Genomic DNA, 16,063 nt, shown 5'->3' with positions numbered 1-16,063 from the left:
TAAGAGTACTGATGTACCAGTCTGATAGCTAATTAAAAGTTGTAGGGCTCCAGTTCAGCCATTGGTGTGCATAGTTGGTTAATAGCCCCACATGGGAATGTACATCCCTTTGTGCATCAGACACATCTGACATGTCCACTGAGGACCAGATAGGCATTGTGATACATATCCACATCCATATATACATATGTATCAGCTGTGCATTCTTGCTGAATCAGCTCTGTAATAGGTTGTGTACTTTTGAACCACACATATTTTCTTTAGAGGAGCTTCGAAAAAGCAGTGTTGTTCTGATGTAGCAAAGAGAACTTTACAGGCGTGGTCTTCAAGCATGTCTTTAACAGTACTTAAATGAAAATATAGTTGGATGAAGTATACTGAAATCTGCCTGGTAATGTTTGAACAGCTCATGCAGTCATCTTGATTTAGTTTTTTCCACCTTGTCCCAAGGAATAAAGTGAAGTGATGCACATTTCCACAATAGGGGATATGATAATAAAACAAACAAATTTGGAAATTGAACCCATGATTGTTATGGTCCTTTTTTTATAGTGTCCTGGAGGAGCCTTCACGCCCAACATACGGACAACCAAAGAGTTTCCAGATGATGTGGTCACCTTCATCAGGAACCATCCCTTGATGTTCAATCCCATCTACCCAGTCCACAAGAGGCCATTAATAATTCGGACGGGCACAGACTACAAATATACAAAGATAGCTGTCGATCGCGTCAGTGCCGCAGATGGAAGATACCATGTCTTGTTTCTTGGAACAGGTAAGGCAAATGTACAACTATGGTATTAGTAATCTCATCATCGGTGTTTTGCACAGTAGGATCTCAGTATCTGCACACCAGCTCAATCACTGTCACCAACACCGCAGTCATTGATACCTTAGAAGGGGTTTGGTTTGGTTTTTAAAGGTGAATGTAAAGAAATCATAAGCTCATAGAATTTTAAAGTTGGAAAGGTCCCAGGAGGTCATCAAGTCCAATCCCCTCTTCAGTGCAAGATCTACAATGCAGAATGTGACTACTGCATCCCTGACAGACAATTTTTTGTGGCTGCCTGCTCTGAATTACCCTTTAATTGATTAATTAATGTTTAAGCCTCTTGGTTTCTTTTGCTTAAAAATACTGTATCAGTCAGATCACTCTAATCACTTCTGGAGAAATCTGAAACCAGTTGGTGTTCTCACGGTTTGTCATGAGCCCATTATAATCCTGCTCCAGAATTCTTGAACTTTGTTCAGTAGCAACTACGCTTGCCAGTGTCCAAGCATGCCAGTATTCTGGGCAACTAAGAGTAGTTTTCCAATGTCTATCCAAACGTTATACCTTTCATTATTATTTTGATCATCTTGTGCAGCTGTCAGTTTCAACAGAAGGGGCAGGGGGTGGAGGGGAGAAACGGACCAGCAGTCAATGTCCATGTATAAGGACTGTTTCATTCAGCTGGTCCCGGTCAGCAACCTAGCAACTGTATTTTGGACTAACTGAAGCTTCCAAGACTTCTTTCAAGGCAGCCCCACATATAACACATTGCAGTAATCTAACCTAGAGGTTACCAGAGCATGGGTGTAATCATGACCAGGCTACCTCCGTCTTGGGGAAGGGGGTTGCAGCTAGTGTGCCACCCTTAGCTGCCACAGATGCCAGTGGGGCTTCCAAGAACACAAGATAGTAGTAGGGAAGAGAAGGCTTGATTCTCAGTGGCTGTGGTCACCAGTGGCATGGAGCACATTCAGCCTGCACTAAATGGTGCCCTTCTTCCATATATGGGTAAAACAAACAGCTGCACTTGAGACTTCCACTACTAATATTTGATGGCCGTGGGCTCTTCCACACCAAACAGGATATTCCACTATGAAAATTGTATGAAAGTGGTATATAGAAGGCAGGAGCCACACTATTGAAGTGCATTGACGACTGTTGGGGCCCAATGACACATACTATATACCACTGTCATACCACTTTCATAGTGTTACATCCTGCTTGGTGTAGATGTGTCATGGGCCCCAGTGCACGTCAGTACCGCTATAAAGCAGCAGTGTAGATCCTGCCTTTTATATACCATTTTCATATCGCTTTCATAGTGGAATAGCCTGCTTGGTGTAGATGAGCCCCGTAAGAAGGAGCTGCACACGCAACCCCCGCCAAGCAATATCTGAACCTCCTTTCTTGCACATGCTGCCCTCTTCCTCATTCTTCATTGCGTGGTAGTGCCTAACAGGCTTCAACGTTTGTAAAAACGAGCTCTATTTTCACACGGCAGTCAATTGTTTGGGGTTCTTTTTCATTACTCTTCGTTATAGAAAAACGTTAGTTACATATATATTTTTAACTAAATAACAGTCTGTCCTGCGTGGGATGGAATGTAGAATCACAGAGTATATAAATTCGCAAGTATCGTCAAGGAAAGAAATCAGAACGATTGGGAATGGTGAAAAAATGTAACAAAGGTTTGCTTGCATTGGACAGACTAATAGCATTGTGTGCAAGAGTTCATTGTGCATTCAACCCCATAAGGAAAATCACTTCCACTTGACATCCACTCATTGAAATCCAAGAGTCACTGAAGTCAATACACAAGGGGGAGGGGACACACCCTCTTTCTCCGAATCTATCCTTATTTTGGTCCAGCGATGCCATAAGGGCTTCAGCTAGGGTCCTTCTCTTCCCTTTGGTTTTGCCTATTTAAAATGCCATGAACATGTATAGCACCCCATGACTGATGAACAGTTCAAACTGGGGATGATGGGTTAATTAAAAAAAATTGCATCAATTTCCTTCTGGTGAGTGTAAAAGCTGCATTGTATAATTCTGGCAGGCTCGATAATTGGCAGCCCAGCCTCCCAGCAGCCCCTTGGCAGGGGCGAACGGGACTTGGCAGTGGGGTGACATTTCAGCTCAAGCAATATGGATGAGTTCAGAAGCTGCACTGAAATGTTGCCAGTCATGTCTGTCACTGTCTACGACTTGAGTCATTCTTCAAATTAAGAGTGTTTCCAGGCCAAGTTCAGATACTCCACCTCCAATGTAGCTTCAGGACTGATCTACACATGCAGATAAATCTTGTGCACAGAGTTCCTGGGATTGCATTATTTCGGGCTGCAAATGGAAGATTGCATCTTTGAATGTTCCCCCCACCTCCAGATCTCCCCAGTTATGGAGGGCAAAGAGCTCAGGAAGAGGATTATAGCCTAGACTTGTCCTTGAATCCACTGATTTTCTATGCACGTGGAGTTTTTAACATGGTGGTGTGGGGGCATGCCAGCAGCTTCAGCCTGAGATAGTATCGTTCCAAGGATTCTTTATGATGCAATTTATCTGCACGTGTACCTGGGTTCTCAGTACTAGTAACCAATTCTAAAACAGCTTAGAAAGAACCCCTTCACTTTTCATCATAGAATCATTTCATGGGAAAGCCACAATCAACCTTGAAAGTTTTGTAAATTACTGGGAAATAAGTGCATTGGGTATTTAAGCACATTATGTCCTCTGTGACCCTAGCCAATAGGATCAGGCTCACGGCAGCTATGTCTTGCCAAGCCCTGATCACGAGTGCAGTATTCCTTTCGTAGGCTGCAGAGCTAGGGAAATAAATCCCACAAGCAGACAATTGTTCTTGTCACATATTGCATGGTTTTCTCAGTGATAATGATCTCGCATTTAGTGGTGTGCCATTCATCCACCCACCCCCTCCCAAAGTATCCTAAAACACTCCACAGGCCAGAGGGGTTGATGCTCAAACCTGGCGCCCCAGGGAGCCTAAATGGAGCTGCCCCTCAGATGAAAAGAAGCAAGCATTCAGCCATGAAAAGCAGTGCTGAAAGGGAGAAGGGTGGGATGTACTTCATAACCCTCTACAGAAACAAGTGGCGTAATTGACTTGTGTGAGGTGTAATTGCTGGATTTCGATAAGCAAAATGGGATTTCAATAACCCCATATCTTCTTGACATGCGTCAACCTGCTTTTTAGTCCTCGGTCATATAGTACTTTGCTTAGAAATAATACTTTACAATATATACCTTGTTCATTCATCCATTGTGTGTAGCAGTGGATAAACAAACAGTGTTCGGGATTTCCAGGAATCATCTCATGCCCGATTCCTGTTCGCATTTGTGATTGCTGCTATAAGGATTGATCTCTTCCAGCAGGCCTATCCAATGGAATTTTAGGATGTTTTTAGGATGTTTTAACAATGTATATTATGTTTTAATTCAGTTTTATGTATTTTATATTTACTGTTGTTCCCCGCCTTGATCAAAATGGAGAGGCGGGTAAGAAATAATAATAATAATAATAATAATAATAAGAAGAAGAAGAAGAAGAAGAAGAAGAAGAAGAAGAAGAAGAAGAAGAAGAAGAAGTCTGTGCGAACAGGAAAATGGTGCAAATTGAGCTGTGAAGAAATGGGAGATTCATTACCCAAATTGCACAAATTTCCTCCAAAGACTAAATCAGCTACTGAGGAAAGTTGTGCAAATCAAATTGGAAATCAAGAACAAGATGATTCCCTAGCTAAAAGCTAATCATACATTTCACCAGCATGTGAAAGCTGCTCCAAAATAGGGACGAGGGGAAGAAATTAGTTTTTGTTCATGTATTAATGCAAACTTACCTAATTTTGCACTCTTGAATCAATACCTGAACAGAAATTTGGTTGCCTTTCAAAATTCGCACTTCTCCAAATTTTGCAATGGAGTTCTCCAGCCAAAATATGCACGCAAAATGCATATATTAAAGAAACATGCACACAAATCTGCATATGTTAGTAGAAATAATGTCCAGAAAGGCATTATATTAGGAAATGACTTGCGGAAATGTGTACATCAGGCAAAATTGCACACATTAGGAGTACCAATGTTTTAATGCGGATTTTTTTATTATTTTAAAAAAATTCTCAGAGTTCCAGGCAAAGCCAACTTAAAATTGGGGAGGGGGGGAATGAGAAACTGAGGTAAACTGAACTTGACAGATTTGTCCATCCGTACTTCCAAATCCTCCAGATGGCAGCAATATACAAGCCTGTTGAGGCATCACGTCTTCACAAGATTACCCTGTGCTCATTGACTCTGACCCCTCTGTCATGACCCTGTAGCCTATGTCCTTGTGGGTGATGGTGGCACGTTCTACAGTGAGGAGCCTGCTCGTGAGCTATGCATGTAAGCTCCCTGTGCAATTTAGAACTCTAATGGCACAAGGAAGCTACACCTGTAGGACAGGATCCTCACTGCAGACTTTTCCCCACCTCATGTGGAGGGCAGGGGGACCATCTGAGGATACAGTGATGGGGGTGGAGGAGCCAGAAAGTACAGCCCCTCTGTTACCTCATGGGAAGGTATCCATAATACCTGAGCAAAGCTACAGTGCACTGTTCAAGTACAGTTGGTCACGAAGTAGCATTACCCATTCTACAGCGGACTGTGGGATGCAATGTAATAAATGCACAGTAACTTTGCAAAATTGCTCAATCCAGACTGTTGGCCAGGGTACATGTATTTATTTATTGCATTTATATTCCGCCAAGGCGGTGTACATAATTCTCCTCCTCCTCTCCATTTTATCTTCCCAACAACAACCCTGTGAGGGTTGGGCTGAGAGTCAGTGACTGGCCCAAAGTCACCCAGTGGGTTTTCATGGCCAAGTGGGGACTACAACCCGGATCTCCCAACTCCCAGTCCAACACTTTAGCCACTACACCACACTGGTGTGTACATGAATGGGTACATTAAAGGCTTATCAACAAGTCTATCCGCCCACCAAGGAATGTTGCTAAGCTTATCAAAACTCTGCTTGCTTTCCTTGAAATAACGTGGATGTTTGCTTCAATAGAAACCTTCTAATTTGCTTGAAATGGTAAAGGAAGGGAGTTTTGATCATTGCAAAACTTTTCACAGCAACCTCTTCATCTCTGAATTGGCACCCAGTTGCACCCGAAGTAATTTTTGAAATATTTTTTGAGCCTTCTGATTAAACCTTCTGAACAGTTCTGCAGTACATCAAGAGTTTTTGATCAAACTAGCAAAATTTATCAGGGAGGTTCTGCACGACCCTCATAACGCCCAAGAGACAGTCTTTTGCCATCCCAGAGGGTTCGTTGTGCTATCACTTGACAGGAATTGTTTCAAGCAGAATTTAGAGAACAAGCTTATTTTTAAGCTTTTCCTTTTTCTCCGCTTTTTGTTTTCTTGACCTCGAGGTCAGACCTCGCCTGAACTTGATGTGTACGTTGCATGCGTTTTCGAGAGCCAGATTCAGAATTGTAGTTTCTCTCATCCTGGAAAGAAAGAGGGACCACCTCAAAGGGAGACGTCCCTCCATAAAACTGTCATCCGGGGTACTTATTACAATTGTGGTGGTGGTTTTTATGATGTGGACAGCTTGTCTTTTGCTTACTTGTTTGTTTTTGGGGAAGGGCATTTATAGGTCTGTTTTGAAGTCTGTCTTTTGAAGTTCACAATAGTGACTAGAATGTTCTCTCTTGGCTGGCTTGTATTAAAAATGCATGGAGAGATTTCAACTTTAATCTTGAATTAGAAAGTTGATGTATTGTGTGGTGGCTAAACTTCTGTGTGTTCTATACTACCTAAGCATTACATGTACTGTGAAACATACCATAGCCTGATATAAACAGTCATACTTCTTTGAGTTCTGAAGAACTAGGCCACTTTTAAACCCAGTTGAGGGTATGAGTCAATATTTAGATTTCTCATCTATCCCTTCCTGGACTCTCCCTGAATTCCATACCATTTCTTTGCTCCATTTCCCAGTCTCTTGGCAGTATACTTTTCAGCTTCTCCTTATCCTTCTTTCCAATTTCTTATAAGACAAATACGACTTGTCATAAAGGGAGGGACATAGCTCAGTGGGTAGAGCACATGCTTTGCATACCAAAGGTCTTAGGTTCAATCCCAGGAGTCTCCAGGTAGGGCTAGAAAAACCCTTGCCTGAATCTATGGAGAGCTTCTGCCAGTCAGTGTTGACAATACTGGGCTAGATGGACCAATGGTCTGACTCAGTGTAAGGCAGCTTCTTATGTCCCCATGTTCCTAATAATACTAGTTATACTTAGCATATGTAATGGTTTTCAGTGTTTATATCCACATTATCTCTATAATTCTTACAAGAAGCATGACCTGCAGGGCAGCATTATCATTGCCATATTGCAGATCAGGGGCTTATGCTGCAAAATCATAGCTTGCCTGAGGCCACTTACTGAATTCATGGCAGAGCCGACACATGAAATATTGACTTCCAAATGTGAACCTCAACCTTTACTATACATTTGTTCCTGATCAACACTTCCTTGATGCACTGGTCATACATATGCAAAATACTGACAAGTTAGCCCTTAAGCTTAGATTTGGGTAGTTCTGACATGGGGAAAATGGGTGTTGCTTATATAACGCCCAGTGAGAGGTGCCATGGAGTGTAAGGGAGGTGTAGAGTGGCTAGGTGGTTATTTCAGGGGTAGGCAACTGTTTGCGGATGTGAGCACATTTTGCAATTTGATGCTGTTGTGGGCACCACCACAAAATGGCTGCCATTGGAGTCAGGGCAAATTCAACTGCTCAAAAGACTGAGTACAAGGCAGAGGTGGGTTCTAAGCCCCAACAGACAAAACAACACCTTTGAACCAAGAGTCTTCAACACCAATGGAAGTCTATTTCACAACTATCCTAGCAGTCACCAAGAAAGATGTCAGGGGGTGCATGGGTGCTCATGGACACCACATTGCCTGCCCTTGTGTTATAGATTCTGTTTATGAAGAATTATAATTCATCTTATCTTTCTTTCTAGCTCCTCAGATCTGAGGGCAACATTTTGAAATACATGACATAAAAATACAGATACATAAACCAGAGATAGTCAATCTGGCACTACCCAGCTGTTTTGGACTATAACTGTCAGGGGTAATAGGGGATGTAGTCCAAAACATCAGGAGGGCACCAGGTTGCCTCCCCCTACCATAGATCTAAAATAGGCTTGCCCAATTTCTTTGTCCAAGCACAGCTCTTTGCGTTACAGTGGAGGCCACTTCAAAATACTCTACAAGATGTATGTCCAGTTCGGAAGATCTTGCTGGGTGAAAAGACCCAGGGAAATTTTTGAGGGGAAATAGAAGTGTGGTGGAAGTGTTACACAAAGCTTCGTTGCATTCTGATGTATCTGCTCAAACCACTTCCACTATACTGAAAAGGTTGCATATTGATTGATTGATTTATTTAATCAACCTTACTTATAAAGTATAAAATTAACAATAATAAAATGTTAAAATATACAGATGTTTGTTTGGTTTTGTAGTTTCATGCTGAGTAAGTCTAAGAGCAAGACCTTTGGACCTTGCTGTGATTTTTGCCCTCTTGACCCACTCTCTAACCAAACCTGAAATAATCCCCCTGCTAAAGAGAACACATCAAATTTGCCTTGAAGTGGTCACAATTCAACAGTATCATTAGCAAAGCTCAGAAATGCTATAAAAAGCTTCATCCCACATACCTGCTTCCCTCGGATTATCCACATAGCACTAAGCTTTCGTGGTGGTGGTTGTTTTTGCTACCAGGCGACAGCAATCCTTTGCATACTAGGAAGTGAGTTTAAGGGGGGAAATGTAAAAAAATCATAAAAAATCAATGGATGCCCCAATTCAATTCAATTTTGGTATGCTTAAAGCTCTCCCTAATATCTATTACTGTGCCAATTTTGGTGTCTTTACCTTTAAAGCTTATGCAGGTGTAAGCATTTCTTTAAAATCCTGCTCCTGCACCCCAGCGGCGGCTCGGAAGATACGCTCAAAACGTAGGGACTAAATATGGCGAATCTTTTTGCTTTATTGCACAATTAAGGCAGGATGCCTGGGAGTACTTCACCATCAAAGCAGATTATAAGGTGGAAAACTTCTGAGTCCTTTGCATGCAATTCGCAGTGATTGCACAGTATAACACAGGTGTGATAAAGCTCAAAGTCTTTGTACGATGACGGCCAAACTAGACATGACTTTAATTGTATGAAAGCAATGAATGTTAATGTTTGTTTGTTGTGTAAATAGCAGTCTCGGGTCAAGTCTGAGCAGCCTCTGGCCAGTGGCCAGGAGAAGTCGAGTAAAAGAAAGAGTTACTTTCACTTCCTATCCATGGTTCTGAAACAGCCTGGCTTCAGAGAGGCTGCTATTTGCATTTCAAAGGAAGACTGTTTAACGTCTAGTTTTGTCCCTGGAAGATTCTATGCGGACCTATCTCTCTCCATTATTAATGCAGGTGGCTCCCTGTGTGGGAACTAGCAGAGAAGAATGTGGGAGTAAATTGTGGAAGTCCTGAACGTGACTTGGCACAGTACTTCAATTTAGTCCTTCCAGAGACTGTAATTTTACTCTCCAAAAACTGTTTGCATTGGCATCGTTTGTGGATTGTTGCCATAAAATTCTCTTCGGTAGTGCATTGCCCTGAAACGAACTGGAATAACTTACCTGGCATGGCATGTGTAATACGTTTGCTGTATAGGTCTCTATGAAAATTGTAGAGAAGAGTCCATAGCTTAAGGTTGTCAAAGGTGTATTTTGTTTCTTTTCAGTAATATTGGTTTTGCTGCCATTTTTGTTATTATGCCCAGGAAGCTGAATTGTGATCCTCCAGTTTTAAGTCAATATTTTTCCCCACATTGCCTTTATTTTGACTTCCTCTGTGCAATTTTGATGTAAATGAAAGGTCAAAGGGCCATCAACCCCACCAATGTTTTGCGTTACATTAAATGGCCTTTCATCTCTTCTTTTCTGTATTGTGAAATTTTATCGAATGTGGTCTGATTACTGTCCTCTGTTTTTGTCCCCCTCTCCTGGCCTTCCTTTTCCTCCCTGCCCCCCCCTTTCTGTTCCAGACCAGGGCACAGTTCAGAAAGTTGTCGTCCTTCCCACAAACTCCTCCGCAAGTGGAGAGCTCATCTTAGAGGAACTGGAAGTTTTTAAGGTTGGTCTCTCTGTCTCAGCTTTATTCATCTCGTGTCCAAACATTTTGATCTAAATTAGCTTGGCAAGGCTGAAATGTCTGATAAAAGATCAAATGAGGTGCATTATTATTATTATTATTATTATTATTATTATTATTGATTTCCAAGTGACGAAAAGGGGGGCTTAGATCTTTTATAGTGCATTTAAATTAGGGCTCTGCATGGACCCCCCGCTCCGCCCCCTCCCGCTCCACAAATTGCGGATCGGGCCCACTCCGCCCTGCCTTGATCTGCCTAGGTTCCACTCTGCTACGCTGTGGAGCTCCGGCTCCGAATCGGACGTCTGCAGCGGTAGCAGGACCAGGTAACCCCCCCTCCTTCCTCCCCCTTACCTGCATCTGTCCGTGGCCCCGCAGCTGCTTCAACTGAGCCCGAGGACACAAACAGGAAGACCAGGCCTGGTCTTCCTGTTTGAGTCCTCGGGCTCAGTTGAAGCAGCTGTGGGGCCACGGACGGATGCTGGTAAGACCCCCCCTCCCCCTAGTCCCCTTACCTGGCTCTGCCGCTGTTGCCACATGGGTGGTGGCGGCAGCGGCAGGGCCAAGTAAAACCTCCTTACCTTTTTTGCGGAGCTCCGGATCAAGGCGAAGGATCCGCCTTCACCTCAACCCGCTCCGCGACGCTCCACTGCTCCCCCGATCCTCTTCGCCTCCGCCTTAAGGGGAGGCGAAGCACCCCGATCCACTTCTGCTTCTCGGGTCCGAGGAGAAGCGGAGCACAGCCCTAATTTAAATTGCTTGTTTTTCTTATATTGTCATCCTGGCTTAAAGGATTTTGATAACTGCTTCTCCTTTTTTTTTCCTTTTCCATGATAAAGCAGCTGCCAGAAGCAGACTTCTTTGCTATATCATGATTGCGATCGCTTGCAGCGGGATGCCAAATTTTCTCGCTTTTTGATTATCCGATAAGCTTTCTGACACTAAGCTACAAACCTCAAGCAAAATAGCCTTAGTTTTGGTTTCCTGTACTTTTTTGAAAGTCCAGACGGAAAGCCATAGGTTTCAATCAACCAAACCTGCAAAGAGGGATAAATAACTCTGGAAGAGAAAGCCGTAGAATGAAACAACCCTGGTCAATCATTTTGCTGAACATTAAAAACTAGAAGAGTAGCCACACTATGCCATTACAGCCACCACCACCACCCCAAGTATTCTGTGTCACCTTTAAAGACTGCCTCAGTTCATGCTGTCTTTGCACCGTGCTCATAAGTGTGGTTTTCTGGCTGATTGGAAGTCAGAGGAGGTAGAAATTCTTCTGCCAACCATCATTCAGCACTTGATGGACAAAAGAGGCTTACTGGCTTGTCATTAGCTGCCTCCGGCTCTTCTACAGGAGGTGGAAACAATGGTGTCATGGAGCCAGGGCTCACGGGGATAAAGCTCCAGGGCATTTTTAATCATCTGCCACCCCATCGGAATTCTCTGTTGTCTCTGAGCTTAGCTGCAATCCCCCCAGTAAATGCAGGGATGGGCGTGAGGATGAATTTTCTCACCAACAATATATTGTTCCCTGCTTTAATGCAAAGTATTTTGGGTTGGCCTGGCCTTGAATGGCCAGTTAAGACCCAATAGAGATGAAAACTGATAGGACTAGGTTGTTGCTGTGGATCTACACAGCTGCCTGCATTTTTGGCTTCTCCTAGCAGGCGTGGCTATGGGGACTTACGATGAGCACCTACACTTCAAAATGTACCACTACAGCACTGGACAAAATAGGGCATTGTCCCTCAGCCACACAGCAGCCCGTTCTCAGCAGGTATGGCTGTCTTTGTAAATAAAATCCCAGATATAATTTTCACTCTGTATATGACAAGTAGTTACACATAAGCTGGGCTTTGACTAATTAACTTGCCCTGCTCACATTGGACTGGAAAAGCTATATGTTGAGCTACTTTTTGTGAACCGCCCAGAGAGCTTCGGCTATTGGGCGGTATAAAAATGTAATAAATAAATAAATAAATAAATAAATACTTCCCCCCACCCCGAAATTACCCAACAGTTCTGCTTGTTAATCCAAATGTGGACTATTACACACCGTATGTCAACTATTGCAGGAACCCTTGGGGATTAAGGAAGAGGTAGCTCTCCCATGTCCTGGCATACTGCTAGACAATGAGTTGGGAGAATGGAGAAGAGAAAGGGAGAGGGGAAACAATCCTTCTTTCACCACTGCCTACCTTCAACAGAAGAGGAAAGTGTTTGGGGAGTGAGCAGAGCTCTTGGGGATGGGGAAAGGTGGTAGAGATGAGTGGGGAGGGACTGGGAATTCTTCTCTGCTTTGGATTTAGTCCAAGCTGGGAAAGAATTTTGTAGACCTTCTTTGTTGGTGGGCTTTTCCCCTGAAGTCTGTTTCCAGACCAAAGCTTGGAAATTTTCATTCACATTTCTGTTAAGCTTTCTGAAAGCTCTCCAAGAGATGAGCCAGAGGGGAATTTTAACACCTTTGGCTGCCTTTCTTCATCTGTTGTTTATCTATCCTTATCTTATCGTCTCTCTCCTTAGCCGCTAATTGTCTCTGCTCCTCCCCTTCTAAACTCTTAAGGAAAACGAAAGGATACATGAGATCCAGATTTCTCTTCTCTGCCTCTAGGGTGGATTTCAGCATTCTTAGATCAGACTGGCTATATTTTTTCATGTGGTGACTGTAACATTTAGCCAGGATCTTAGCTGATATGCCTGTGGTTGATCTAGCAGCAGCCAAATTTGTAAGAACAACTGATGTCCTAGAAAATGATGAACAGATTCTTTACAAAGATAGCTGTCGGTGTGAGAATGGGCTAAGGCAGTGAAAGGGGCCTGGTCATTTTTCTTCCTGAGACAGTATAAGGTAGGTAATAGTAAGCCAGTAAGCCTCTCTTGAGTCATTGGAACCAATGTTGAACCAATTCTGGTCAACAAGCGGAATCTGCAACTAAATGTTGCAGTGTAGGGTGCTCTTGTTTAGGACTTCATCTGTCCATGCAATCCCTTTCTACAATATTCCATTTCATACCCTGTCCTCCACTCAGTTTCACATCCTTACCCAACAGCATCCCATCTTTTCTTTGGGCTCTTTTTGGGTCCCCCTTTAGATATTTTTTTTTCTCCCTATGTATTTTGTTGGTTTGTCCTTCTGCACACTTTGGGATTCCCCAAAGCCTGCTGACACTTCCTTCTTCTGTTTGGTTGGTGCTGTTTTGGAATCCACGCTCCCATTTAAGCATCCACTTTCAGAGAAAGAGTTCGTGATTCGTATAAATGAATAAGAGCCTTCTTCCCCCATCAGAATTCCAAGCAATGAAAGGGGGACTGCTAGAGATGTGGCTGGAAAAAATGAAGGAGCCAGGTTTAACCGATGTTCAGCAACATGAGATGTATATAAGAGTCTGAGGAAGCATTCCTGTCTACAGAAGCTGTAGGGACAGGAGAGAAATTAATTTGGTAACCATTTTAATATGAACTGATCTAACAGATGAGAACAAAATTATCCTTTGGGTCTTGCACATCCCTGAAATTTGTGATGCACTCCTGTAATGAAAATGTTGTATACAAATGTGTGGCTTAGGAAAGATTATATGCAAAAATCAGTACATTCGGGCTAAATGCATATAAAACTGTGAATGAAAATGCATACATATTTTTAAAAATATTTATTTATTTATTTATTACATTTTTATACTGCCCAATACCACAACTGTTGTAACAGGGCAGAATGCATATGTGTCTGAAAAAAAACCCTCAAACATTATAGTAAGTGAAGACAAGTTTGTCCATCCCTAAAAAGGTGATTATCTAAGTTTGCCAGAGAGAGAGAGAGAGAGAGAGAGAGAGAGAGAGAGAGAGAGAGAGAGAGAGAGTCACCAGCTTCTCTTAGTTGGACAGATGGCATCACAGTACTCCATTTGTTTTCCTCTGCTGTCTGTGTGGGATGGACAGGACATCATTCCTTTTTGGAGAACGGAGCTATGCACATACTCAGAGCCACTGAGCTCATCAACTTCCTGTGACTTTTCACGTCACAATAAAGATTGGTTCAGAGGATGTACCATTGACTGACTTTCATTTAAAAAAAAACTGATAATGGAGGCAATCTACCAGTATAAGCCCTGTAACATCAGAGTAACTTTAGAAATTATGCTCATGTGAATTCACAACTCTGAGGTTGCACTTGTTACATAAGGTGTCATCATAGCTCATGGCAGCAAATTCCATAAATTAATTATGTACAATGTGACAGTCTGTTTTAAATCTCCCACCTTCAGCTTCATTGGTTTCTAGGGTTGTGAGACTGGGAGAAAAATCGATTTCTATTCGCTCTCTCTGCAACTTGCAAAATGTTATAAACCTCTGTCATCTGTGTCTCCTACCACAACCCTCCTTACTTGCCTTTTTTCCAAACTAAAGAGCCTCAAACATTATAGTTTTTCCACATCAGGGAGGTGCTCCATGAGCCAGGATGCCACATTTGCTACTTGTGATATGTGGTGATATCCTTACAACAGCTTCTTCAATGTTTCCCACTGAAATAAGTGTCTTCCTCCTCCAGATATAGGCTGATTTCAGCCTTCTAAGGGCTACCCTTTTTTAGGATTATTGAACGAAACTCTATGTCATACATTAACAAAGCAAGAATATATATTAAGGCATAAGTAATCTTTATGAAGTGATCCCAAGGATGCCATTTTGCTGAAGAACATCAGAAGTTTCTTGGAGGATCATTCCCTGATCCATATCATCCAGAATTCTTTGCAGATTTACCTACTCTAAGCAGGGATCCTAGGTGGTCCAGACATTGGGCTCTAGCTTATTATTATTATTATTATTATTATTATTATTATTATTATTATTATTCCTCCACCTTTTTTCAAAGAGTCCAAGGTGGCTTTCATTTTATCCTTGCAACAACCCTGTGAGGTAAATTAAGCTGAGAGTCAGTGACTGGCCCAAAGTTTCCCAGTGGGCTTTATGGCCAAGTGGAGAGTAGAACCCAGCTCTTCCAAGTCCCAATTCAGCCATCTAACCATTACATTACATTGGTTCTCACACCTCATATCTTCTAACTGGAGACAGTTCAGCCTGACCTGCCATAACATCATTTTTCTCATGTGATTATTCCAGTTAATCCGTGGGCCTGAAAATAATGAGTTATATGCCTTTCCATTATCATGTTGTGTGTTTTTGAAACAGGGTGCATACTGTCACTCTAATATGACAAAGCAAGCCTATTAACACTTTAGGGTCCCTTTCTTCCTTTTTGGTATTCAACAGAAGACCAAAGAAGCAAAAGAGAGAGCAACACACCAGCTAACTTTGTGTGTCCTTTGAGTACGCCGAATGCAAACAAAACGTCAAGTGGGCCAAACACTTCATTTTTAACGCTGACGTTTTGCATTGATAATCTAAAGCCATGCCACAAAACGGTGTGGACTGTGAGGTATTGTGTGCGGGAAATACTAGATATTTCCTTCACCCTGCTTATGTGCTAATTAAATATGAGCTGTGACATACAAAGCTGCATGCTATCATCTCCAAAGCATAAATACAAGGATTTGTCACAAACAGAAAGCGATGGTTTGAAGGCATAAGCTAACTATCTTCAGTCCTGAGGTGTCTTTTTAAGGGCTGTTCATCTAGAATTGTGAAGCGCTTGTAAGTGTTTGTGCTGAGGGGCTTAAGGCTGTCAAGTCATGTCCATAGTTCAGAATTTTAGCCATGTCAAACATTTTCACAGAGAATGATGAGGGGAAAATTGTGGAGCTCTGAGGGGAAAACGTATTTCTAGAAGAATAGACTGTCGTTTTATGAACTGGAAAATGTTATGATTATGGCTAACCAAAATAGAAGGTTGGGATTTGGAACTAACATTTATTTTTGTCTTTCAGAATAATGCTCCTATAACTACAATGGCCATTTCATCTAAAAAGGTAAAGAAGAGGAAGAATATTTGCAATCCTATGCTCATTTAAATAGAAAAAAGTCCTACAATGCTCAGCAATCCCCAGCCAGCGCAGCGCAATCCATGCATAGGATTGCACCCTATTACAACATGATAGGTTTAATATCAACTTAAATGCGATC

General features: G+C 42.3%; 1 protein-coding gene across 1 annotated transcript in view; it reads left to right on the top strand.

Moving 5' to 3' along the window:
- Nucleotides 1–16,063, top strand: part of SEMA3C (semaphorin 3C) — a 171,530-nt gene that overhangs the window by 141,133 nt on the left and 14,334 nt on the right. The window contains exons 12-14 of the mRNA XM_063134220.1: nt 553–775; nt 9,879–9,967; nt 15,868–15,909. Of these exons, the coding sequence (XP_062990290.1) occupies nt 553–775; nt 9,879–9,967; nt 15,868–15,909 (354 nt within the window). The remainder of the gene's footprint in view (nt 1–552; nt 776–9,878; nt 9,968–15,867; nt 15,910–16,063) is intronic.

This window comes from Elgaria multicarinata, chromosome 9 (assembly GCF_023053635.1).
Source record: "Elgaria multicarinata webbii isolate HBS135686 ecotype San Diego chromosome 9, rElgMul1.1.pri, whole genome shotgun sequence".
Taxonomy (NCBI): domain Eukaryota; kingdom Metazoa; phylum Chordata; class Lepidosauria; order Squamata; family Anguidae; genus Elgaria; species Elgaria multicarinata.
Note: the sequence above shows the minus strand (reverse complement) of the source record. Positions and strands in the feature narration are given on the sequence as shown.